At 41.0% G+C, this 25,974-nt stretch overlaps 1 protein-coding gene and 1 long non-coding RNA gene across 13 annotated transcripts in view; one reads left to right on the top strand and one right to left on the bottom strand.

Moving 5' to 3' along the window:
• RUNX2 (RUNX family transcription factor 2) overlaps positions 1-25,974 on the top strand; it is a 326,346-nt gene that overhangs the window by 106,336 nt on the left and 194,036 nt on the right. For all 12 annotated transcript variants that reach the window (XR_005367770.1, XR_005367771.1, XM_038554219.1 and 9 more), the window contains exon 5: positions 4,710-4,814. Coding sequence is in view for 10 of the 12 variants with exons in the window: in XM_038554219.1 (XP_038410147.1) it covers positions 4,710-4,814 (105 nt within the window). In the remaining 2 variants the exon portion in view is untranslated. The remainder of the gene's footprint in view (positions 1-4,709; positions 4,815-25,974) is intronic.
• Positions 400-16,497, bottom strand: LOC111098268. Its single transcript, XR_005367778.1, has 3 exons — positions 16,439-16,497; positions 15,196-15,338; positions 400-723 (listed from the first exon to the last, which is right to left on the bottom strand). It is a non-coding gene; the product is annotated as an uncharacterized LOC111098268 (long non-coding RNA).

Genomic DNA, 25,974 nt, shown 5'->3' on the forward strand with positions numbered 1-25,974 from the left:
AAAAGACACATCCTATCTCACTGTTGACTGATTAGGTGTGAAGTGTGTGTATTTTTTTTTTCCTGTTACTGGTGCAGGTCCGCAGTACAATTAAAGTTTCTCTTTTTTCTAGTAGGAATCAAGAAACATTTGAAAATGATGATTTACCTTCGTGCTCTGAATTGCATCTATCTTCTTATGTAACATTATTTTGTTTTTAATTAGAGTAATGAATTTCAGCGTTTAGAAGACTGGACACTATACTTACAGATCCCAGCTAGTGTTTCCATTTACCTTGCTTTTGTATTATATAGATGCTGCATAACTTTTCTCTGATCAATTTGAGTAGAAACTATGGCGAAGTGATAGTGTACTTTGTAAACCCTCAACATATTTATTTAAGAAACTTCAAAGAGAAACAAAGGGTGTGCACTGTTTTACTATATTGGCTTTCTGAGTTTTGGCTGGTTTCCCAAATAGCAATTTTTATATTTAAAAAAAAAAAAAAAGACAGACTTAACTGCTTGCAGACTTTTCACGCATGGAAGATGAAGAAAGCTTCTTTTGATGAAGTGTAATTATGTCCAAACAGAGCTGACCCCCTCCCCCTATATTTCTTATGATCTTAACTGAAGAAAGTAGGATTTTTCCTTTGAAGCAGCCGGGACTTGGTGGAGGATCTGAAATGCTACAGTCTGCTGCCAGAGGCAGGATGGAGAAATTGGTCCAGACTTGTCTTCGAGACTTAGATTGGGGGTGAGGGGAGCGGGTGGAGAGAGAAAGAAAAAATTGATTTATCACTAATAATAGATTTGTATATCACGACATTAACGTTATACAAAAGGAAATGGTAATATCAAACTGAAATCAAGAGGACAAAAGGATAGAGAACACTGATAGAGATACCATTCTTAGAGAAAAAAAAAAAAAAGTCAGTTTTTCAGTGGCAGGAAACCCTTTAACCTGCCTGGGTACCTGACCTGCTTTCTAAAAAAAAATGTCTTTCCAGCTTCCTCTTTGATTTTTACACTTCTACATTTCTCTTAAGTTATGAAGTCTGGATCATCACATTGCTACTCTGGTATTTCTTTTTCCCCAATGCTTTAAAATTTTCTATTTTGAAGAGCATGAAAAAATAAAGAGTACCAAGTTTCTCAAATGTTAACACTTTTTCTTTTCAGTGGTAGACAGATAAATTCTCAGAAATTGAAAAACAGTTTTAGATTTATAAAGGAGTCACTTTACTACTGACTTTGTCACTATGGGTTATCTGATGGCTTTTGAAAGTGCTTTGAATTAAAAGTAGAGCATCTGGGAAGCTTGCATCAAGTTAGGAGTGGCTTATGTTTTTTAGTTGGTTTTTTTTTCCTTTTTTTTTTCTCCTTTGTATTTTAAACAGAAGTATTTGATATTTCAACAGAAATATGTGGTCCTTAAATTTTCTTGGTGTGCTTACTCACTTTTACATCATACATGCTGCTTGTAGTTTACAAGTGGTTTTAAGCACCTACAGTATACAGAGCATGGTACTATATCGGTGTAAGATACAATCCTTGCATGCACACTTACCCTATCAATAGCCTCTGGAGCTAAGTTAGAATTGTCTTTCAACGGCAGTTCCTATGTTTATCTCGGAAAATATATGACTCAAGGACATATTTTGGAATTAGTTCCTAGATGAAGCCAAGGATGATATAATTAGTTGTCTAATGAGTGCTGGCTAGCTCCCTCAGTAAGAGTCTGCATTTTTTATCACTTATGGAATTTGAAAAAAATTTTTTTTAATTTAAACAAAATTAAGTAGGTTATGAGTACTCACATAAACATTTGACGATGTATTATTATTTATGAGGTGAAAAACCAATTACTTATTTGGGTGGTAGTTTCTGGAAGTTTCTTGAACATTATGTTCATGTTCCTTCTGAAGGGGCAGTAAGAGGTAGAGGGAACCTCCTTGTTTTTTATTTTAGTTGTTAAAGTACATCTTGATCCTCAGGATTTGATTTTTAGAAGATCGTAGTCATACTTAAGTAATAGTTTCCTCTCCTCCAAACTTACCTCTTTTAAAAAGAAATTTTTACTGGTTCTGCTTTGAACCTGTGTAGGTGCTTTATACTTAAAGGGTACATTTTATATTGGCTTTTGTTCTTACACAAGATGTTTGAATTCAGGAGAAGCATCGATGACTTTGAATATCCAAAGGAAAACGTGGAAGTCTCAAATAGCAATATTCTCAGAACCAGTTTAGATAAGTTCATCGATGGTATTGCTAGCAGGTTATTTAGACTCATCGAGGACATGTGAGACATATACATCCTTGATTTATATTAAGATTTGTGCCATGGATGACAATTGCCTTACAAGCACCGTCCTTGGAGAAATGCAGTCCTGGCTCATGGACCATTGATCTGATCCAGAATGGCGTCTTTTAGATTTAATCTAAATTAATTTTCAACTTAGGGTTTCACCCCATTCACTCCCCCAGATCTCTACATTGTTTTGAGGTCTCCATCTGGATCCAGTGGCTTCTTATTCAACTTTCTAATCTCCAGGTCTGTATGCTTGGAGTTTTCTGTAACTAGTTTAGACTGCCAGCTGCCTTTTTCTTCCACTTAGGCCTAATGTTTATAATAAATCCTCTGGTTCCTAACCAGACAACTGCATTTCTTAAACCCATGTAACATTCAGTCTATTATGGATGAAATATGATCTATCAGTGACACTTTAAGAATAGATGTTTTCATCATCCTAGCCGAGATACTACATTAGTGGGTTTGTATTTACTGTTTCTTGGTCTTACGAAGCTGATTGGGACATGTGTAGAAATCAATTACCTACTAATTTTAATTTTTTTTTATTTTTTATTATTTATTTATGATAGTCACACACACAGAGAGAGAGAGAGAGGCAGAGACACAGGCAGAGGGAGAAGCAGGCTCCATGCACCGGGAGCCTGATGTGGGATTCGATCCCGGGTCTCCAGGATCGCGCCCTGGGCCAAAGGCAGGCGCTAAACCGCTGCGCCACCCAGGGATCCCCTACCTACTAATTTTAAAAAATGTTCTCTGACAAAGTTTAAGAGAAGAGCACTAATTTTAAGGTCTGGAAGATCTGGGTTCAGTCTCTGATTTTTTTTCCTCTTATTACTTGTGTGGTTGAACTACTAAGCCTCTGTGGGCTTGGGTTTCCTCATTTGTGAACTGCAGGTGATGAACTTAACTGGATAGGATTAAATAAGATAATGTGTGTGAAGTGGCTGGCACTTACTAGATTTCTAATCAATATCCATCTTTTCCTGTCTGCTCCCCTCCCCTGCTTCTTCTGTCTTTTCTTCCTTTTCTTTCTTTTAAATATTGGCCATCGAAAAGTAGAGCCATCGAAAAGACTTAAAACTATATATACCGAGTAACAAATGATGTGTGTCTTAAACATATTTTAGGAACTTACATGGTCTGGGTTGAAAAGAAAACCCATTCACTAGATTTGACAGCCAAAGACCTGTTCTACATTAAGCCTTGTATATAACCTGTTCCATATTAAGCTTTGAAAAGATTGCATTAAACTCTGCATTGCTACATATTGTTTAAGATTTGTGTTTTGATTTAATACCCTCAAGCTTTCAGTAAAGGGAAAAATAGTCTCTGACCAAAAAACAAAGCAAAACAAAACGAGCTGTTTCAAGGTCTGGTACAGGAGCAGGCCAAGTGCACAGGCTGGCCTGAGATTGCCGAAGGTTTTATTGAGTCACTGTTTCACGCCCACCTTTTCCTGTCTTGTAACAGTTTGCAGTTTTGACTATCTGACATGACTAACCGTTGCAAATCTAACTGATTACAACTGTCAGTGAGTCTACTGTGTAACAGTCTGGATCTTCTTCTGGAGAACACAAACATCCGAATCTGCTACCAAACTTCTCCCTGTCTTCTTTCCCCCACCTCCATTCATCACCTCTAGCTCATTAATTTGAAACATCAGATGTAATATTTCAATGAAGTGCGCTGTGGGCAAAAAGCACCAATTCCTATTTATGTTGGGAGATGTCATGTACATTTAGCAAAAAATAAGTCACTGTCAGAGAGTTATTTCAAAAAGATTTAACAGCAAGGATGTATGTTAGGGAAGGGGTGGGCAGGGAGGAGAAGAACTCTGTTCCAGTAATGATGAAATCATCATACCACAGGCACATTAAGGCCAGGACAGGAGACATCGGCTCCTGTTAAAATGATTCCCATAAGAACCTTACTCTTTCATCTTCTTATTGTAGTGCAGTTAAGCAAATGAAATGCTAAAGCCATGTGAAGTAAATAACATAATCAACAGTGATTTACTATTGTTCTCTCATGGGGTCATGACCTAATCCTAAATAAAGACTTCTAAAATTGTCTGTGTTTGGATGTGTTCCTGATGTTGGAGAAAGCTGAAAGGAAGAGAATCCTCCTCAAGTGGACCAGAGTTTTTGTTTTTATTGCCATGGTTGCTACTGAGCAGCTTTTCTGGGGAGTTGGACCTCTCTTGTTTAGCCCTGCAGTGAAGACGAAGATCTGTACACAAGTTTAATCACTCCCTAAAGTGGTCATCAGAGGCCTTGTCATTGAGAATAAGGAGCCCTGTCTCTTTGTTTCATGACCTCCTCAGAGATGCTCGAGCGCAATTTGGAGTCTGTGCTGCTCTGTTATCTCAGGTGCTGTCTTTTTATATTCACTGTGGATTTTCCCCTTTTACATCTGCAGGCAAGAGTTTCACCTTGACCATAACTGTCTTCACAAATCCTCCCCAAGTAGCCACCTATCACAGAGCTATTAAAGTTACAGTGGATGGACCCCGGGAACCCAGAAGTAAGTACTTGCCTTCCTATTGGAGACGGTAACAGGGTGTGTGGAGAACCTATGAGGAATTTATCCCAGAGCTGTCAGCACTACTTTCGTGAAAACGGTTTCTTTGCAGACTTTGCTACCTGCGTGCGTTTTGACGAGGGGACAGTTCGCAGAGCTTCACAGTTTGTAGGAGATCAAATTACACTTTGAACTTTGTCACAAAATCAATAAGGCCAACCTAACTCGGGGGGACATGAAGGGGTAATTATTGGGTCACGGTAACTATGTGCAAAGACGTTCTGCTCATCCGCTGTGCATAGTAGACAGGGCAGGCCAGACCCATGAGAGCTGAGGAAGGAAACAACAGACTGAAAAATCTTGAGCTTAGTCAAAAAGCATTTGCGTGTGTTTCCCATGGTCAAAGAATGTGTTTTAACTTTTTAGCTCGCCCACTCAATTCCCTTTATAAAGAGCACATTGGTTAATTACAAAGAATTTATTTGCAAATGATAACTTGCTTGATTGTTACAACACTGTTGTTTGGTCATGTTCTGGTAATTGTTATAGATAGTTTCTTTTAACAGATAGAGTCAAACCAGGTGTAAATCCGCCTTTGTGTGTTTGTCTGTCTGGACACCCAGGGGGTTTATCCTGGTGTTCGTTTAAGATAGTACACATAACCCGTTGGGGCCGATACGCATTTTCCTCCTAAATCTAAATTAAGATAGATTTTCTTCCCCACTTCACTCCCCGCCCCCAGAACCGATTTGATCAAATTTGGTAGAGCAGCATTTAAATGTATTTGGGGATTAAAGATTATTTGATATATATGACATGAAACCTCCTGTGCCAGTGGAAGCATATTGAACTCTACCTTTGATGAGTGAAAACATCAGAGCCCCAACCATTGTGTTTAGAGAGTTTTATTTGATTTGTAGTAGAGGTACAGCTGGCAGAAATATCTGTTGTATATAATGATACACCTGCCTGGACAGCCAGAGTGACCTATCTTCTCTTCCCCTAAAACTGAAGGAAAAGGTCAAGTTTTCTTCTCCCCAAGTAGCAACATCTTTTAGCAGTGAATGAAGGGTGCCTTGGGTTCTTCTTGCCACTATCTTTTCACAAAGGCTCATTGCTTGTCTGAACTGGGGAGCTTTCCTGCCTCAAAAGCCAGTCTTTGAGGCTTTTCTTCTCTCCTCCTTTCATGTGTATGGCTTCTTCTAGGTTCACAGTGCTGGGTCAGTGCTGGCTCTGTTCAGGTTGAGAATGTTCTGTTAGGTGGTGGCCACACACATATCTCTGGTCGCCCCACGTCTCTGGTCATAGGAGCCAGTGGTCATGCAGTGCAGGTGACTAGAACAGAGCAGGGCTGTCTTGTCTGGTTTGGAGCTTTGGCTGACGTTCGTGGACTGCCACAAATCGGGGAAGATGCCTTGCGATGGAAGCCACATGTTATCTAATTAGCCCTCGAGTTCCTGAAAAGGCAGAGACATCCATTCCAGTCATGCATAAAGCAGGACAGCAGTCTTTTAACATTTAGCATTACTAATACTTATCTTTTAAAGATGTTTCCTGCTGATCTCAGCAGCTTTTCTCACTTCTTGGAAAAACCATTATTGTGTGTGTGTGTGTGTGTGTCTTTGTGTGCCTCTGTTTGTGTATGAGTCCATACATTCAGGAGTTGAAATTCAGAAGTTGATGGTTGGGAGAGGAAACAGGAAAGTGATGACAAAAGATGAGGAAGCAGGGTAGCTTTGGGAAAGTCACTTCTCTCTCAAGTGACTTTACCTCCTTCCCAAGAGATTGTTGGCAGAATTAATTAGTTGATAGGCTTACTACCCTGAAAAGGCAGAGAAATGCTCTGAAAGCATGGAGGGTTCAGGGTAGAGGGGCAGATGATCTATGTGTGACCTGAGTTCAGGCTCTGGTGCCGAGGGTGGGAGGGGGGAGCAGATACAGATCTTGAGTGGCAGACCACTGAGTAACATTTTTCACCAACCAGAAACGTGTGTGACAATATGATATCATTTCTCTGACTTTATGAAGTGGCTTGCCAAACTCGATGCCTGGATACAAGGATGGGTATGGTGTCAGGAATCTTTTAGTCCTATAACCTTGAGTCTCTCTACTGGATTATTTCCTTCTGTTCTTGGCCATCCTGGGCCTTGAGGGCATAGCACTCTTCTCAGTATTGTTTTTTAAATTTGAGAGTCCTGGGTGTGAAAGATGCCCGGGATTTTGCATTTTCTTCAACTATAATAGGATTTAGATTGATTGGTGCATAAACAACGTTAAATGGAGAATCCTCCAGAATGCAGGTTGGCAAACTTTTTCTATGAACTGCCAAATAGTAAATAATTTCAGCGCTGTGGGCCATTTCTTCCCTGTCATGAGGACTCAGCTCTGGCAGTGTAGCTCAAAAGCAACCAAAGCCAATACATAAACGAGCGGTTGTGGCTTTGTTTCAATAAATCTTTATTTACAAGAACAGGTGGTGGGTCCGATTTGGTATGCAAGTTGCAATTTGCCATCCCTTGCTCTAGATTTCAAAGTGGCTTATGTTATTAACCCTTAACAGTAGAGCTTTAGAAAAAGGCTTTCCTGACCAGAGAGAAAAAGACAATGTAATCGTTTTCACCTTATCTCCAGCAGAATTATAATTCTTTAAGTAGTGGTTGTCACAGAGATAGTATCTACCTGTTTATTATTGTAATGGTTTTTTGGGGTTGGGGATTTTATATCATTGATAACCTGTTAATGGAATTTCACTCCCTCCTCCAGAGATCAGAATATATATATTGAAAAAGGCTACTTTTGGTGGATTAGCTATTTGGACAAGGAAAAGTTCTGGATTAACTGGTTGGGTCTTTATTCAGCCAAGCATAGTGATGAAGGGTGTGGGCTTTGGTGTCAGACTGTCTGGATTGAATCCCAGGTCCACCACTGACTAGCTCTATGGTGGTAGGCCAGTCACCTGGCTTTCCTTTGCCTCAACTTCCTCATCTGTTAAAGTGAAAATAATAATAGTATTTTCCTCATCAGTTGCCGCAAAGACCTTAAATGATGTAATGTATGTAAAATACGTAACACGGTGACCATCATGTGGTAAGTGCTCATTAAGTGTGAGTTGTTACTGCATAAATTCCCTTCAGTGTCAGGAGTTTGCTGTAGCGTTTGGCTTACAGTATGCTTCCAGGAAATAGATACCATCTAGGCTCTGCTCCCTCGTGTATTATTTTTTTTCCTTGCAGATGGTTTTGCTAATTTCTGCTCATTACTAAATGACAGTAAGAAGTGTTATAAACTGTGCCTTGAACAGGTATTCCTGCTGCCTGGGGACAGCTGTGCAGAAGTGATGATCACCATAATTTGTTTGTAGTGAAGAAAAGTCCAAAAGAGGATGCGATGGCACTCGTGCCCCACTCTGAGGCCCTGTGCATCAGCACATCTGCCAAGACTTGCTTTTCACTCAAAAAGCAGGAAGGTTCCACCTTCTATGTTGTCTGTCTCTGGCAGCTGAACCGGTGCTGTCACATCACAAACAACTTCTTTTCTTAATATACACATCTGGCGTTGGCAGTTGGACTAACTTCATAAGAGCGCACATGATCATCACTCATTACAAGATTAAAAAGTACCCCATGGCATCATTGATGTTTTCTAACTTTGATCTTTTGCAGTTGTGATTCATCTCAGTTATAAAACTTCCCTTTAAAGGAACATAGCCGATGACTTATTAGAACCTTCATCTTAAGTAGCGTAAACATGAAAATGGTGCACATCTTTACAAAATGCCATTTGTTTTCTTTGCCAGCTTATCATTTTAAGACATGACATCATACTTAAGATCCCAAATTTGTAAGTCTTGTGTTTAGGCAAGACGTTTTGACCTTCTGTTGGCAAGTGAGCACCGAAGAACAACTGCCGTATGTTCGCCAGCAGGAGAAGTCAGTGTAGCAGCAGCAGCAGCAACGGTAATGCATTTGGATGCCTAACTCTCTCAAACATCAGTTTCTATTAGGATCCTCTGTTCCACGTGTGCCCTTGGTTCCAACTGCAGTCTGACTTAAAGAGTTTCTACGGGAAGGTGAACACTTGGTTAGCAGTGTCGTGGTGGTGGTTCTGAGTTAGGGAAGAGGACTGATGGAAAAGGTATTATTGGCTGTGCAGAGGATGGAAAAAATAAATCACCTTACGTAGTCAGGATCCTTTTAATTCTCTTGCTGTTTTTTCAGTTATCTATTGCTAAATAACAAACCGTCACAAAACATAATGTTTAAAGACAACGACCAGTTTATTATTCCTCATGGTTTGGTTGGGCTGCCTGGGGTTCATCTGGATGGGTTTTCTGTGGCCTTGCCTGGGGTCTTTTGTGTGGCTGCAAGAAGATTGTGGCTGGTGCTGGAACACACATGATGGTTTCATTCTCATGTCTGCTGCCTTGGTGGGATGGCAGGAAGGCTAGGCTTGGCTGGAACAATGGGACAGCTGGGCCTTTCTCTTTCTCCCTGTAGTCCTAGAGCCTTTCCCCCTCCACGTGGCCTATCCATCTCTCCAGCACAAGCACAGTCTGACTTCTTACATGGCAGGTCAGGGCTCCCAAAAATGCAATAATGGGAGCTTTTAGGCCTTCTTAAGGCTTCTTAAGGCTTCTTAAAGCCTAGAACTGCCATGGAATTACTTCTTCCATATGCTGTCGGTTAAAGCAAGATACAGTTAGTTGCAGCCTATGTTGAAGGGGAAGAAACCCACAAAGACATGAGTGATGGGGGTAGTGGTTCATTGGTTCACCAGTACCTCAACTTCCTTAAGTGCTTAGATGGCAAATATCATTGTTGCCACAGAAGAAATGATATTTTTTGAGGCATCATCTTCTGAAAGGTCTCTTGACTTTTTAGTCTGGAGGACATTTAAAGTTCTGCTTGTTTTTCTGTCCAGTGTTTACAGGATTTGTGCAGCACTCAAGAGGGCAGGATATATGAGGCTAGGGGTCAGGTTTGGCCACAGTACTGTGATGCTTTATCATTAAGGGAGGAGGTAGTTCAAGTCCCGTCCGCTTCTTATCAGAGTTTTAAGGAGAGAGCTGAGTCTCCAGCCAGTGCCCTCTGGTTACATTAATTCATAATCACAGAGGTCCTCTTCCCTGCTAAGATCCATTCAAGAAGCCAACCATCAAAATCACAAAGTCTTTACCCTACTTTCCTACCTACCTCAGTTTCTTAAAAAAAAAAAAAAAAAGTTCTACAAGGTGACTCTCAGTTTTGTTTTTATTTTTAAGATTTTATTTATTTGAGAGAGAGAGAGAGAGGCTGAGACATAGGCAGAGGGAGAAGCAGGCTCCATGCAGGGAGCCCGACATGGGACTCGATCCCAGGTCTCCAGGATTACGCCCTGGGCTGAAGGCGGCGCTAAACCGCTAAGCCAGGGCTGCCCATGACTCTCAGTTTTAATTATCGTAACTTCCTTCCAAATGGAGGATATTTGGTAATTATCAGATGAATTAAGGGTGAGTGTTACCTTGGGTACTTGGTATTTGCAGGTCAAATGGAAGTGCACCAGACCAATACTCCTATGAGAGATGAACATTTAATGTTTGAACATAAAGAGGTTATTAGCCTTGCCTGGCAACATGGCAAGTCTGTAGCAGAAGTATTTTATGAATCCTCAAATGGAAGAGCCTGGAGGTTTTATAGTTTATATCATCCAGCTTTGGAAGTTCTCAATTGCTAGCACATCTGTAAACCTGATAGCCTGACAGACATGAGGGGGTGTCTAAGTTTTTGCGTGCTGTGCCCTAGGGAAGCAAATCATAGTTACTCTTTAAGGAGAGACCAAAGTTGTCATCTGTGTCCTTCCTGCTGGGACACTACCGTTCACTATTGACCAGCTAGCTCCCTGTCCTAATCCGGTGGGAGAAGGAAGAAGATCTGCTCTTCTTTTCCTGCAACACTGCCCTGCTTGGCTGCATTTTTTTTTTTTTTAAGATTTTACTTACTTACTTGATAGATTGAGGAGAGAGAAAGAGAGCAGAGCGCGAGAGCAGGCACATGCATGAGCAGGGGTGGGGTGGGGCTGGAGGAGGGGCAGAGGGAAAGGGAGAGACTCTCAAGTAGACTCTGTGCTGAGTGGGGAGCCCAACTTCCAGCTCAATCTCAGGACCCTGAGATCATGACCCTGAGATCATGACCTGAGCCAAAATCAAGAGTCAGATGCCTGACCGACTGAGCCACCCAGGTGCCCCCCCTGCTTGGCTGAGTTCTGACTTGAGTAAGGGCTGGCACCTAGGCAAGGAAGAGGCTGTCTGGAAGTGCAAGGTAATGTTTATATTTCTCAGACTGCCTCAGCACCCTGGCTCACTCAGCTTGTCAGGCTTAGGTCCTCAGCCAAACTGGTTTCTTTTCCTGCTTGCACATTCTCACCTGTGCATCACAAGTTTATAATTCTTTGGAGATAGTTTTATTATTCCGTGTTCTTAAGGCACGTCCAGCTGAAGAAATGTTACCTTATGAACCTAAGTTAACAGACTTACATGAAACAGGGTGGTTCTGGGCACGGCATCATCTCATTATTCTCTAATTCTGTTGTACCTAGACCTGCTTTTTCTAGCCCCTTGGAGGGTGGAGAGATTCGAGGGGCTGGCCTTTTCTCTTCCCCATTCCAGTTAATTTCAATGGCTGCTTGCCTTCATCCTCCACCACCCTTCATCACAGTTGCTCGAAAGAATAGACTTCTTGTGGTGGTTGGCCCATGCCCTCTGCTTATTTATGGACAGTGAACGCTTGTTTAGAGGTTGGCCGCACGTGAGAGGCGGGGAATGTGTAATATGTGTTGCATGGAGGGCTAGCAGAAGAATTTTTTTAAGGTCACTGGACATCTCTGGATGCAGTTCTTGGCATTCATAATCTTTCTGTCTGTGAAGATAATTTGAGAAAATCTTCATAGGTCTTGTCCCATACTCCTGATGCCACAGTCCTTAGTGCAGAGCATTAGTAGAAAAGCCAGTTACTTCTTGCCTTGGAGACTTCCCCTAGTTCTTCATGTGTCTCTGAAGTGCCCAAGGAATGGAAATTATGGGTAAATGCCATGTTTTGATATTTACAAGTCAGTAAATATAAGCCATGGTTTGGTTGTCATGAATATTAATCATTTGGTCACTAGTATTTAGAGCATTGTTGAAAATCTTTGACTTAAGAGAATAAGAGCAGGTAAAACAAAACAAAACTGTTGCCTTTCCTTAAGAAAGATGGGGCAGTCAGAAGCGCTGCTAGAGGTCATGTCTGGTGGTTGGTGGAATGTGCTCTTGAGAAGAGCAGTTTTAAATCTCTTTCAGTACTTTTTTTTTTTTTTTTTTTTTTTTTTGTTGACTGACTGTCAGGAGCTGGGAAGATGGCCAAGAAGGAAATGACACATCGAGAGGCATTTTGTGTTGTGCAACATTCTGTGGAACTGATGCAAGGCTATATGGCCTGTTTACACATTCCTCCGCTAGCCGACTGCATGGCAGTAATTTACTTCAGCAGCACATGGCATGCTGTAGCAAGGAGCTATGGCCCTAACATCCTTTCATGGCAAATTAGCACAGCCGTTAAAACATGCTTGTGTCCCTCTTCTGCACTTTTTCCCCCCTGGCTTCCCAGTTCTGACGGGTGCTTTCTCATTGTATGGGACTTGTGTTAACAAGGAGCTGTGGCTTTCACAGTAGGAGCACATTTTCCATATGCACATGTTCCAGTCGATACATTTCCATCTAAGTTATCGCATGGCAGGTTTTCAGGTGTATGTGTCCTAAAAACACACATATACTTGATCTAGTGTATCAGTGTTTGTGTTTTGGTACAAGTCAGAAATCGTTCATTCTCAAAACAGTGTTAGGGACGTGAGAGAGAGAAAAAAAATGTTATATTGATGAATTTATTATTAATTTATTAAAAAAAATGTTCTTATGTTCTTTCCAAGAAAGAAAGTTCCTGATAGATCACTGAACTGTCTTACTTCTGTTTTGTTTATGCTATCACATTTTCTTCAAGAGGGACTAGACCAGATGAGAATGAATAGTATACTTAAAGATAACAGAGGAAAAAGATTGTGTTGCTGCTCTTTATGGTCATATATTTGTTCCTACCTAGCATATTTGTAGGATGCATTTGTCATGTGCACGAAAGCACATCTTGTAGTCTTCACATAAAATCTCAAAAGTTGTTTTTTTTTTTCTTTTTTAATCTAGGCAGGTATGGACAATAATTGCTCATGTTTTTCATGTACCTTTTGGAAATTGGTCTAAATTAATTAGGCCATTTAGGTCTAAGTTAATTCAAGGTCATATGCAACAGTTCATATGTTGCATGTTGCATGTTGCAACAGTTCATATGCTGCATGTTGCAAAAAAAAAAGTCTTCAAGTAGGAGACTGTATTTGGGGTGTGGTACTTTAGTAGCAATGGGAGGGCTCCCTGTTCCTCTCCCAGTTTCTCTGCTGCTGTGCACTGGTGGCTAAAATCTATTTGCTAATAGACAAGAGCACCTCATTCAAATTCAGAGCTAAGGCTTAAGTCCAAACGTCTGGAAATCGTAACTCAGATTTAAATGTATATTAAGTCAAAGAGAAGTGATCCGTAATCCTGTTTTAGGAGCAGGTTTTGGGAGATAAAGGGAGAGTAATTAATGAAGCCCTGAGCACTAGAAAGTAAACAGTGGCTCAAGTGTGCAGGGAGGACCTCAGCCAGCCTTGGAGGTGGCCACTGCCTGCTTGAACCCTTGCAAACTTGTTGCAGGTCAGCATTCGCAATATGGATTTCTGATGCTTTGCAGGTCTGGCATACTCTTAGCAAATGCAGGATTCTATAATTTTAAGGTGCAAGTTTTTGTTTTTTGTATTTCTATATTTCCTCTTTTGGCAAGTGTTTCCCTTTTACAGGATATTTCTTATTCAGTTTTGTTTTAGATACGTACTGGCTTTCCTCCTCTACTAGTTTGAAAATTAACATGTAATTTCTTTCTTTCTTTTAGTAGTTACCCTTACCATTTCAACACATATATCTGTCTTTTTAAAAAATTGTTTTATTTTTTTTAGTTAAAAATGAGAACAGTTTAATATTAAGAATAACATAAGAAAGTAGTTTTTGACAGATTAAAATTTTTTAACAAAGTCTCAAATAAATTTCAATTTCCATGCTATTAATACAAAGTTTAGAACAAGATATTGCTACAGTCATATGTTGTTATCTAAGATATGGTCATCTTCTCACTAAAGAACCAGTTTGAATGGCATAGTGTACTTTACATTATGAATTAAAATTAACAAATGTCTTTAAATACATATATATACCCAAATATAAATACCTAAGAGTTTTAATGTTTTTAAAACATTTTATTTATTCCTGAGAGAGAGAGAGAGACAGAGAGAGAGAGAGACAGAGACATAGGCAGAAGGAGAAGCAGGCTCCCCATGGAGAGCCTGTTAGGGGACTCGATCCCAGGACCCTTCATGACCTGAGCTGAAGGCAGATGCTGAGCCACCCAGGTGCCCGAGTTTTGTTTTTGTGTTTTTTTTAATTAATCATGATCTCTATCTGCCTCTTGAATACTATAAGAACTTCAGCATACTTTTAAATTGCCATCACTTCCTGTCTTCTGTCTTCGGTCATCTGATATTTTTTATCCACTTTTTATACTCCTCCGATTAATTGTTAACACTGTTTAAACGGTACGTTTATTAATCTATTTGCTCACCATTCCTTCCTACACCTCAGTTCTTCCTTCCGGATTCAGTTTCCTTTTTTGTGATACAGATCCTTTAGTAGTTCCTTCACAAGAACCTGTTAGTGGTAAACTCTGAGTTTTTCTTCCTAAAAATGGCAGCATTGTGTATGCCAGCTACTGTGATCTGCAGGGCACCCAACTGAAAGTCTATCTGTCCTTAGTGCCTGAGAGTCACACTATAGTAGTCCTTCTTCTTCTTCTTTTTTTTTAAAGATTTTATTTATTTATTCATGAGACACAGAAAGAGGGGGGTGGGCAGAGACACAGGCAGAGGGAGAAGCAGGCTCCTTGCAGGGAGCCCGATGCAGGACTCGATCCCGGGACTCCAGGATCAGGCCCTGGGCTGAAGGCGATGCTAAACCGCTGAGCCACCCGGGCTGCCCTATAGTAGTCCTTCTTATCCACAGTGGCTACGTTCTAAGACCCCCCAGTGAATGCCTGAAACCATGGACAGTACTGAACCCTACAGATACTATTTTTTTTTCTATCTCTATATACCTATGATAGAGTTGAATTTATAAATTAGGTACCATGAAAGATTAACAACAATGAATAATAAAATTATAACAGTATACTCTAATAAAAGTTATGTGAATGTGGTCCCATCCTCTCTTTCTCAAAATATCTTACTCCTCTGTACTCACCCTTCTCCTTGTGATGATGATGATCACGTGATGAGATGAAGTGAGGGCAATGACATAGGCATCGTAACATAGCATTAGGCTGCTGTCTTGACGTTCTGAGGATCATCTGCTTCTGGATCGTGGTTGACGGTGGGTAACTGAAACTGCACAAAGTGAAACTGTGGATAAGGGGGACTGTTGTACTTGTCTTCCTTTGTGCTGAGACTTTCCGGCATTATTACCAGGCTAGTCAGAGTAGGGTTGAAGGGAAGAGAATACAGTATGGATAGGTTTTCATGGAAGATGGATGAAGGGAAATGGACCTAAGTGCCTTTCACCGTGGGGAGCTCTGAAGAGTCCAAGGCCAATGGTGGAGAGGAGGTGGGAGGGAATGTTCCAGCAGAGGGGAGGGGTTGAAGAAAGAGGCATATAGGGAGAGGAAATGAAATGCCTTACTCCACTGTTTTTGACTTAGTCAGGGCCTAGGTTGCTTTGGAACTTTCAACCCAAATTTATGTTAAAGCCAAAAAAACAAAACAAAACAAAACAAAAAAAACCTCTTTGAGGAATGCATTGCACAGTTTACAGGTGGGTAAATCAAGGCATGGCCATTTGAAAACTCAATTTGCAAAAAACCCACAAAACTCGGTATAGCTGATCGTCAAAGGTTATTGGCTGTTGCTCTTTGCAGAACTAGAGCAGCATTTTTTAGATATTGTTGTCCACACGTTTCCTGTCATTTGATGAGAGTACAGGTCTCCGAACCAAAAGGTGCTTCTTATATACAGTAAATGAGTCGCTGAATGAAGCAGAGAGAGAAAAATAGGTGTATGGATGGAGGAGCATGGTTTAAGAGAGTCGGGAGACCATAATCTGGGATAGAGCTTCTGTAGGCACAGCGGACAAGGTGACTCCAGGGTTGGCTTTGTGCACTGCTTGCTAGGGTTGGGCAGGAAGTGGCTGGTGGGGAAGAGGTCAGCTCACACCTAAGCAAGCTGGTACTCTCTGCCTTTCCGTTAGCCCCCCGACTGCCTATGCACCATCTGTGATGTGCATGTTCTTACTCTTTACCTTCTTGATACTGATTTTCATGACCTACAACTTGAGTAAAAAATGCTAGCATGCATTTTGGCTGGGCAGTACTCAGGATGATTTAACCAAGGCTCTATGTCTCTTTAGGTTTGGCCCTGGAAATCATTGGTAGAAAAAGATAGGCCCTTCAAGAAGATGAGGAAGGTACCAGAACATAGGCTGCTGTACTTACCAGAAGTGAGGAGAAACATGGATGTGTAAAAAAGGGCGTGTGTGTGTGTGACTATGAAGTCACGGTTACTAATTCTAGAACTTTGGTTTCTGTTTCACCCTCTCACCATTCACACTACCTGCAAAAACAAGTTATAATGTTTTCCGTATCGTGAGGGCTATTTCAGAGTAGGTTAACGGGGAGTCTGTCTGTACGGGCAGTTTGTATTTAAGATGTGGCTTCAGGTATGGTTAAAAGAAGTGGAGGACCTGGAAATTCCTCTGGTGAGGACTCAGTGCCATGTTATTGACCCTGGGCAAATCACTCAATTACTGTCCAGCTCAATTTCTTTGTCCTTCAAGTAGAAATAGGCGTGAAGACAGCTTCAGAGTAGTTGGGAGTAACTCCTAAGGAATGATCATAAAGAACTTGGCGCACATGAAGGGCAACTTAAATACCAAATAGTAATTATGTAGCGCCTTTCTGCCAAGGAGTTCCAAACACTTAGACATTACCTCACTCAATTCTCTTTACACCCCTTTGAGGGATACATTGTACATTTTACAGGTGGGTAAACCAAGGCATGGCCATTTGAAAACTCATTGGCTCTATGTTGCTCTGCAATTCAGCAGATGATCTGTGGAGGTGGGAAAGGAGCCCAGGTCTCGTCTTGCTTGGTTCTTCACTAAGACTCCCTGATGCTTTGTCATGGAAGTTGTGGAAGCTCCTGGTCAGGCTTTTGGTTGATGTTATGAAGTGGCGTTACTTAAGAAGGAAACCTGGAGATGTAGTAGCAGTGCTCTGTGGCAAATAGGTCGCAGGGTTTAAGGCCTCACACATAGAAGGCATAGATGTGTGTATGTGTGTGTGCACATGTTTGTTGAAGAGTCTTGAATTCGCTCAAATGGAAGTTTGAGCTGAAAACACTGAATTTTGTGAGATAAAATAAGATGTGTGAGTTAACCCTCAGTAGAAACTTACTTCAATACCAGTGAAATAGTGCTCGAACAGAAAGTTAAATAAAAGATTTTATTTATTTATTTATTTATTTATTTATTTATTTATTTATTTGAGAGAGAGAGAGAGAAAGAGAGCGCAGGAGGAGAAATAGAGGGAGAGGGACAAGCAAACTCCGTGCTGAGCAAGGAGCCCAAGGTGGGGCTTGATCCCGTGACTCTGAGATCATGATCTGAGCAGAAACCAAGAGTTTGATGCCTAACCAACTGAGCTGTCCGGGTACCTTCAAAAAGTTAATATGAGGAGCGTCTGGGTGGCTCAGTCTGATAGGCATGGGATCAGACTGCTTTCAGCTCAGGTTGTGATCTCATGGGTTGTGGGATTGAACCCTGGCTAGGGCTCTGCATTCAGTGTGTAGTCTGCTTGAGGAGTCTCTCCCTCTGCCCCTTCCCTCACTCATGCACACATGTGCACTTGCTCTCTATCTCTCAAATAAGTAAATCTTTAAAAAAAAAAGTTGCATGGGAAGAAAATGTAGGCAAGTACATGGTAGAAAGAGTAGAAAGTAAAAAATTAGTTAAGAGAATAAAAAGTGTCCCTAATCACATCTCCAAAGATTGCCACTGCTCGTGTTCTGATGCTAATCGCCTGGATGTTTTCCTGTGGCACTGATGGTCCTTTTGTGGAGGTGATGGTGGTAAGGAAGTAGCATCAGGACAACGATGGAATGCTGTTAAGTGGCATGCCTCTGTTGAAGCCAAAAGGAGAGAGAATAACGGGAAACGAGATAGGTTGCTTGAAGGAGCAGGAGTGAGACAATGGGATGGACAGCAGGTTCTAGTGAAGGTCTTGGAAGAGGCAGCAGCTGTCTCTGTTATAGGGCGGGCTGGCCTCGTCTGACTAAGACTGCATGGGTCCGAGGAGGAGGACCCCTACCCCTTCCTCCTACTAAACAATCCCACCACCATAAACATCTGCCCCCTTTATTATAGCTACCAGAGCCCCTTTTTAATGACCATTAGATCTGCTTTAAAAATGTAAATATCTCTGGCAGTGGGGATATTTATTCGTTCAAAAATGATTTTTGAGTGGGTACAGTTAGCCAGGTGCCAGGCTCACGAGGCAAAACAGATACGATCCCTGCCTTTGAGGAGCCTGCATCCTGAGGGGAAGATGGACGAGAGATGAGCACATCAGCATTTGTGTTTAATTGCATCTGATTGTAAATTGTGATAAGTACTTTAAAGGGAACTGATGGAGCCATGCCCCAAAGAATAATGGGGCATCAGGGGACGGGTAGGAACCTATTCTAGAGTGTGCAGGGAAGACCACTTGGGAGGAGATGACATTAGAGCCAAGGCTGAAGGGTGAGAAGGAGCCAGCTCCGAGAAGGCCAGGGAAGACGCTTCAAGGTAAAGGACATATCACGTATCAAGCCCCGAACATGCTCAGTGTCAGAAATCTACTGTCTAATTTTGGTAGAAGAGAAAGCAGTAGGAGAATGCCTGCGAAGTTGAGAAAAGGTTTGCAGAAAAAGATAACCAGAATCACCTCCCTCAAAGCTGCTGGTTGTATCATTCTACCCATGGTCTCCGTAGCGTAATGTGAGGAGCACAGAAGGGTTCTCTGCGTCCACCCCCACAGGCCCTAAACCTCTCTCGTGTGATCCTCGCCAGGGTGCCTAAGATTCTTCTTTGGGTTAAGGCTTTGAGGACAGGACCTGCAGAGATGTTATCTGCCATGGAGAACACATTTGAAGACATTTTTGGTTAATAACTTGGTTTACGTAAGTGGATCAGATCAGATTAGCTAGATACTCATTTTATAATAGGATCATTTAGGGAAAGTAAGTTGAGAAAGACCTGGAAGAGCTCTGTCTGGTGAGGAAGATTGAGTGGGAGTAGATGGGGGAGGAGGGGAACGGCTGCTCTGTGACCAGCACTAAGTAGTAAGAACACCGGGTCCCGACGAACATGTTTTTTTCTTCTAGAAGGAGCCCTAGGAGCAGGTTTGTACCAAAAATTACCCAAACATAGCAGTAGGTTACCATTCAAGTCGAGTCTTCGGGCTTTTATGGACAACGAGAAACAATTCCAAAGGTGAGCTGGGTTTCAAAACATGAAGGCAACATGGAAAACTGAAGAATGTTTAGCGCAGAGCATTGATGATGATTAAAGGATTGTAAAATTGAACCTATAAGTTGAAAGACGTGGGATTATTTTGCTTCAAGAAGAGGAGACAGAAATGACTTAATAACAGACTTCAAAATTATGAGGAGTTATTAAGCTGTGTATGGTGACCAGCTGTTTTGTTTCTGGCACGGTCAGAGAAAGAACAAGTTTTCACTGAAGCATGATAGATTTAGGTTGGATTTAGAGAAGGACTCCTGGACTATAAGAGTTGTTAAATAGGATGGGTGACTAAAGGCTGAGGGTTTGGCCAGATGGCTTTTCATTCAAATCCCCTCCATATTAGCATTTCTCTGTGTGTTTATGAAGTGCAACAAAGCGCCACCTTTCTGCTTTTAAAGTCAGGGGCACTATTTCTGGTTCCCATTATAATTCTGAAGCTCAGAATTGCAGAGGTTTATAGACACAAATGATGAGGGTAATTTGTCTTGCTTCAGTGGCCATTAGAATCTTTGATTGAGAAAAATATGACCAAAAAAGAGGAACAAATCTGCCACATGATAAAAAAATTATTATTGGTAATTAGAACAGAAGTGTTATCAAGAATGTGGGACCGAGTGAGATTTTATTTTTGGAAAAACTCAGGTATATTTGACTTGTCTATGCCAGATCCAGAAGGTGGGGTTTTATGAAGTTGACTCATTTTTTGTTCTCTGTTCCTTCCTCCTGGGAGAAATTAAAAGCACTTCCAGGTGACACCAAAGTTCATGTAACCTGGAGTTTGAGAGATGGGATCCACAAATCACCCTCAAGGAATGTATGGGCACAGAGAAGGAAGGAGAGCGTTTATGGGCAGGATTTATTTCTGAAAACAGAAACCTTCATGCATTTAAAAGCTGGCAGAGCAGTGGCGAAGCTGAGCAGAACAAACCTGAGAAAGACCTGCTGAGTGTGCCATCCTGTCCACTTTGGAGCTGGGATGCAGGGAAGCAAAGAGCCTTGTTTCCTGGCTTTAGCCTCTCTCAGCGAGGCCAAACGTCAGTTTTTATTTTTAGATTTATTCTTGAATCCAGTCTTTTGCTTATTAAATACCTGTTGGAGCAACTTTTGTAATAACAAATTAGCACACCTGCAGATGGTTTGCTTTAAGCACTCATGATAGCTCTCTGATGAAACTATGAAAAACAAAGTATGTGCACATATGTAGCATTCTCAGATGAGTGCTTTGTTTTGAGCTAAGTGGATATAATTTTCTCTAAAGGAAAAAAATAATCAAAGAGACGAAAGAAACAGACTTTGAAACAGGTGACCCAACTGGGACGAAGGCTAAGCGGGTGTGGTGCTAAGCTTGGGGAAAGGAAAAATACTCAGAAAACATATTTTTCTTTCCTTCCAAAATAACTTGGGCTCATTGGTTCATTAAGCACACTTCAGACCCTTGAGCCACTACTTTTTCCAAAGCATCATCACTGTTGGAGAGCCGCCCGCAGCCCACCATTGGCTGCACAACCCACTTCCTTTCACTGGCCTCCTTTCTTTCTTGTCTGTGATATTTTCTTTGTGGCCTCGGCACTTTGGTACATTATTTATTTATTTTCATGATTTCTATGTTTGGGTCTCCCCCGCCCTCAGATAATTTATTTTTAAGACCCCTTCTAAGGATCCTTAAAAATTAGAGCTACCTTTCCTGTAGCAAAAGTCGACCTGAAAGGGATTCGTGTCTCCTCTTCTCTGCTCTTGAGGTCAAGAGATTGAGAGTCGGAAGGAAAAGCAAGGGAAAAGAGGTGTGGTTTATTCCTATTACAAAAAGGAGCTCTCTTCTGAATACTTTGTTACTTGGAAACATCTCTTCCTTACACATGTGTGGACAGCAGAAGGGCATTTGTTCCTTATCATCTGTATACCTTTTAAGTATTGTGGACCAAGGAATGAGTTATGAAACAGATTGTATATTCTCTGAGGCAACACAAGACCCATTGGTATACCCTCCCCCCACCAACATGGCTTTGTCATCTGTTCTTCTTGAGCTTTTTTACCTGGAGTAAGACTTAAAACCAACTTCCCTTTCCTTTTGAGAAACTGTGATAGAGACCAAGTGAGTGTGTTCAGTCGCCGGGGCTTTAGGGAGGTTGGACACAGAGCTGTAGTAATGTCGAAAGGCTCATCGAGAAGGACAAAGGTTTTCATAAAGGTCTTCAGATTTAAAGGGAGCAAGAGTGGGTGTTCAGATAGCGTGCCAGTGGAAGGTCCTGTGCCTTGATCACTTCTCAGGGGATTCCCACATGGACTCCCCTGGGTACTTTTAGAAATCTATGTTTATGGCACAGATCAGACATAGCAAGGAAGTTGGTTGGGGCTGGGGCTGCAGGGATTTCTGGGTTCTGTAATGAGGAAATCATAGATGGACTAAAATGTAGAATATATGCCCATTTTCTTATTTATAGAGCCTATTTTTGCTCCCCTTATATATTATATATTGGTTCCATATATTGTCAAGCTTGAGGCAGCATTTCCTTGGTAGAGCCACATAGCTATAATAACCCAAGCAGGAGAGCTGTCTTTTCCCTTTGCTTTCATCCAGGCTGTCCAGGAGCTGTGCCGAGGATATGGTTTGATTGTAGTTAACCTGTCACTTGCTAGCCCGGTGGTGGTATAGGAATAGAAGTTAGTTAATTAGGAAGGGACTTGATGGGATATAACAACATGGAACATCCATTTTTGCTGAGGGTTGACTTTCCATCCTCAGTCACAGCCCAGGAGAAGCCCTGCATGGAGTGGCATGACCACTTCATTCTCTCTTGTTAGGAGAACTGAAATATCATAAAAATTTGCAACTGAGTTGGAAAAAATCTGACAATGAAAGATGAAATGTAGCTTTGCAGCATGAGATTTGTGGTGCAAACTGACCAGAGGAAGGAAACCTGATGATCTAGATAGATGCCTCTGGTTATTACCACTTTTGTTATGCACCCCTGTACTCAACAGGATGAGTCAAATATCACTGTAAATGAAAACTTCATGAGGGATGGAAGATGATCCTTGTGTTTGAAGGAATAGGTGGCTTTTCTGGCTAATTTATAAATTCTCCTTTCATTGTTTTCAAAGTTGGAATAAGTTATGCTAAAAGTCTATTGGAAAAAAAAATTTTTTAATTTCTGAAATTATTTTACTTAGTTAGTATTTGCTACTGTGAAGAGCTCCTGAAGCTGAACCATGGCTGAGTTATATTCCTAGTTCTAGACCTGTTGCTATTTGTCTGGTTCTTGGAATGGATTTCGATAGTTTTCACATCAGGAAAATATAGTCACATTATTGGTCTCAATTGTTAGGCAGTCAGAAGACTTGCGGTTGTAAGTTATTTAAAATAATTGCTTTAAAAAGATGATTATACATTAGGACATTAAATCCCAAGATTTCTACACACTTAAGAAGTACCTGTAAGCAATTCCATGAAATTCTAATGTCGATACTTAGACATTGTTGTCCTCAACAAGTTTGGTCATTAAAATCAGTTAACCTCAGGAAGCAAAGTCAGCTTTCATAAGATATATATGTCCTCTCTTTCTTCACTAATTGGGCAAACGCTTATAGCTGGTCTGCTCTGTGTCCGAGCCTCTGAATGTTGGGTGCTGATGAAAGAATTTTGAGAAGCCAACTTGGAAGAAACATAGCAAAATCGAGAATAGAGCCAAGTTGAGTAATCAGTATTATGTTGAACGTATCAGGACATGAGAGGGCTTACTGTGTAGGGAAAATGAGCAGGGTCCCAGCTTTTCCTTTAATAACTTGTGAAAGTTAATGACTAGCCATACTTTATTGTCAGTTGTGGCCACAACCATATCTCCTGACAGCTTCAGTCCCTTGTCCCTATCGCATCTGCTCTGTGCCCTTACTGAGAACTCAGTCCCATGGTCTCCCATCTTACCTCTGCTTATTGTGGCATATTCTCCCCTCTGCTCTGTCATCCAGCAGATCTCCCTCCCTAGCAGCACCTGCAAGCTCTCTTGCTCTCTCACTATTCCCATTGCCCAGAGAAGTGGGGGACACTTCTCTGTCTCACAGAATGGGCTTCCATTTTGATTCCAAGAAGGGTTTCCAAAGCTAAGGAGAGTGCCACAAAACTTACCCAATTTGAAGAGAGTGTGTGCATGGTGGGGGCAGAGCATAACCACGAATGTCCGTTGGTCCATGAGGCTCTGTGCTGGATGCTTTATATCCATTTCTCCTCTTTGATAAATGAGAAAATGGAGGCCTCAAGGAGTTGAGTTTGCCAGCCCAGTTCCTTGGCAACAACAAAGTCAACTCTCTTCTCTACTTTTTCTGCTGCTTGATACCAAGGGCCTTGAATATCTGTGAGTGATTTTGGGAGGCAACCTTATAAAACTTTATGTCAGAGGTTAAGGCAAATCTAAACCAAGAGTCTCAAATATTATTTGTAGTTCTTTATTTCTCCTCAGTTCGGTGGGAAGTGGGAAGGACTGGGGCACAAGGGGAGAAACCCTGGTACAGAGGGTCTCATGTGACAATCAGCAGTACAACTTTGGACTCCTCTGGCTCTGACATATCTTTATGAGGCCACCTTTTCTTCTTTGAGAAATGGAAATTATTATCAGTCGCAAGAAAGGAATTCCTACCTACTGAATGGGATTTGTTTTTTCCTGTTGGCCTTAATGCTGCCATGTATAAGTACTCTGCCATTGCAGAAAAGTAGTACTATTCTTTTTTGGTAATTTAGATTATGTGGAAAATACATTGTTTTGGTGAAAATATAACATTTGTGGGACTAGTAATAAAAGCATATATATGGTGCAGTGCTACCCATTGTTTCTTCTTACATTTTGAATAAAACTTATTTTTAAGATGTAATTGTTTTAGAGAAGTTTTAGGTTTATAGCATAATTGAGAGGAAGATATGGACATCTCTTGTGTCTCTTGCCCCCACAAGTGTAGAGCCTCCCCAACAGCAGCAGCTCCCGCCAAGTGGTACCTTTGTTACAAACAATGATTGCACAGTAACACATTGTGATCACCCAAAGTCCTTATTTTATGTTACAGTTCACTCTTGTTGTATATAGTATGGATTTGGACATATGTGTAATGACATGTTTCATATGGAGTAGTTTCACTGCCCTAAAAATCCCAACTAATCCCACCTATTTATCCTTTCGCCCTCAACCAAGCCCCTGACCTGTGATCTTTTTAATGTCTCCATTGTATTACCTTTTCTAGAATGTCATATAGTCGGAATCATATAATATGCAGCCTTTCCTGATTCACTTCTTTCACTTAGTAATATGCATTTAAGGTTCCTCTATGTCTTGTCATGGTTTGAGAGCTCATTTCTTTTTAATACTGCATAATATTCTGTTGTTTAGATATGTCACAGTTTATCCATTCACAAGAACGTTTATTTTCATTTAATTACTACATAAGAAAAACATTGGATGGAAAAAGTTCAGAAAATTCAGAAGGCATAAAGAAGAAAATAAAAGTCACTTGAAACTCAACACCAAAGATAACCCCAGCTAGTATTTTGATGTACTTCCTTTCAGTGTTTTTCCTGAGTGATATTTGTGTGTATGCATATATATTCATGCATCCTTTTTATTTTACACAATTTTGTTCATATCTTCTAGGCTGATTTCATTTTGTTTTTGGAGGGAGAGGGACGGAGGCGGAGAGGGACTGAGGGAAAGAGGGAGAAAGAGAGAATCTCAAGCAGGCTCCACACCCAGCATGGAGCCCAACTCGGGGTTTGATCCATGACCTTGAGATGGTGACCTGAGCCAGATGCCCAACTGACTGACCCACCCACACACCCCCTCTTTTTTTTTAATTATTAGAAGGAAGTGGGCAAATCTCTAGATGGTAAATCTTCTGTTAGGTAAAGATAAACAGTTTGAAAATTAGTTTATAAAAACTGGTATGAAATTTTTTATTCTAGTTCCTTAAGAATATTCCAGCCCTTGGAGTTATTTATTTCTTGATATAGTTGCCTGCCTCACAATATAACTTGAATTAATTGTATATCCTCCTCCTTGCTATTCTTCTTGTCCCTTTTTTTCCTTTCACTTTATTCCACTTGACAGGTTCTCATGTGATGTCTGGCATGTGAAATGACCAAGGGCATGCTGTGCTGGGTACTGTAATCATGCTTTGAGGGGCTTCTGTGGCTCTTCTTCACACTTCTTTGAGGCTCCATCTCTCCATCTCCATATTTCCTCCTTTGGAGTGGTGCTGTGTGCCTCCACTTAGGATTCTCAGACCTGCCTTTGAAAAAAGATTCTATATATGTATAGTCTACAAAGTTTATGTTATTCTTTTGACTTCACAATAACCTTGTGAAGTGGTCAGAGAAAAAATTGTTTTACAAGTGAGGAAGGAGCCTTGAGAAGTTAAGAGACTTGCCTAGGTCACACATCTCTATTAAGCATTTCATGTTTAAAAATGGCTTAGTATGATTCAAACCAA

The sequence above is a fragment of the Canis lupus genome, chromosome 12 (assembly GCF_011100685.1).
Source record: "Canis lupus familiaris isolate Mischka breed German Shepherd chromosome 12, alternate assembly UU_Cfam_GSD_1.0, whole genome shotgun sequence".
Classification (NCBI taxonomy): Eukaryota; Metazoa; Chordata; class Mammalia; order Carnivora; family Canidae; genus Canis; species Canis lupus.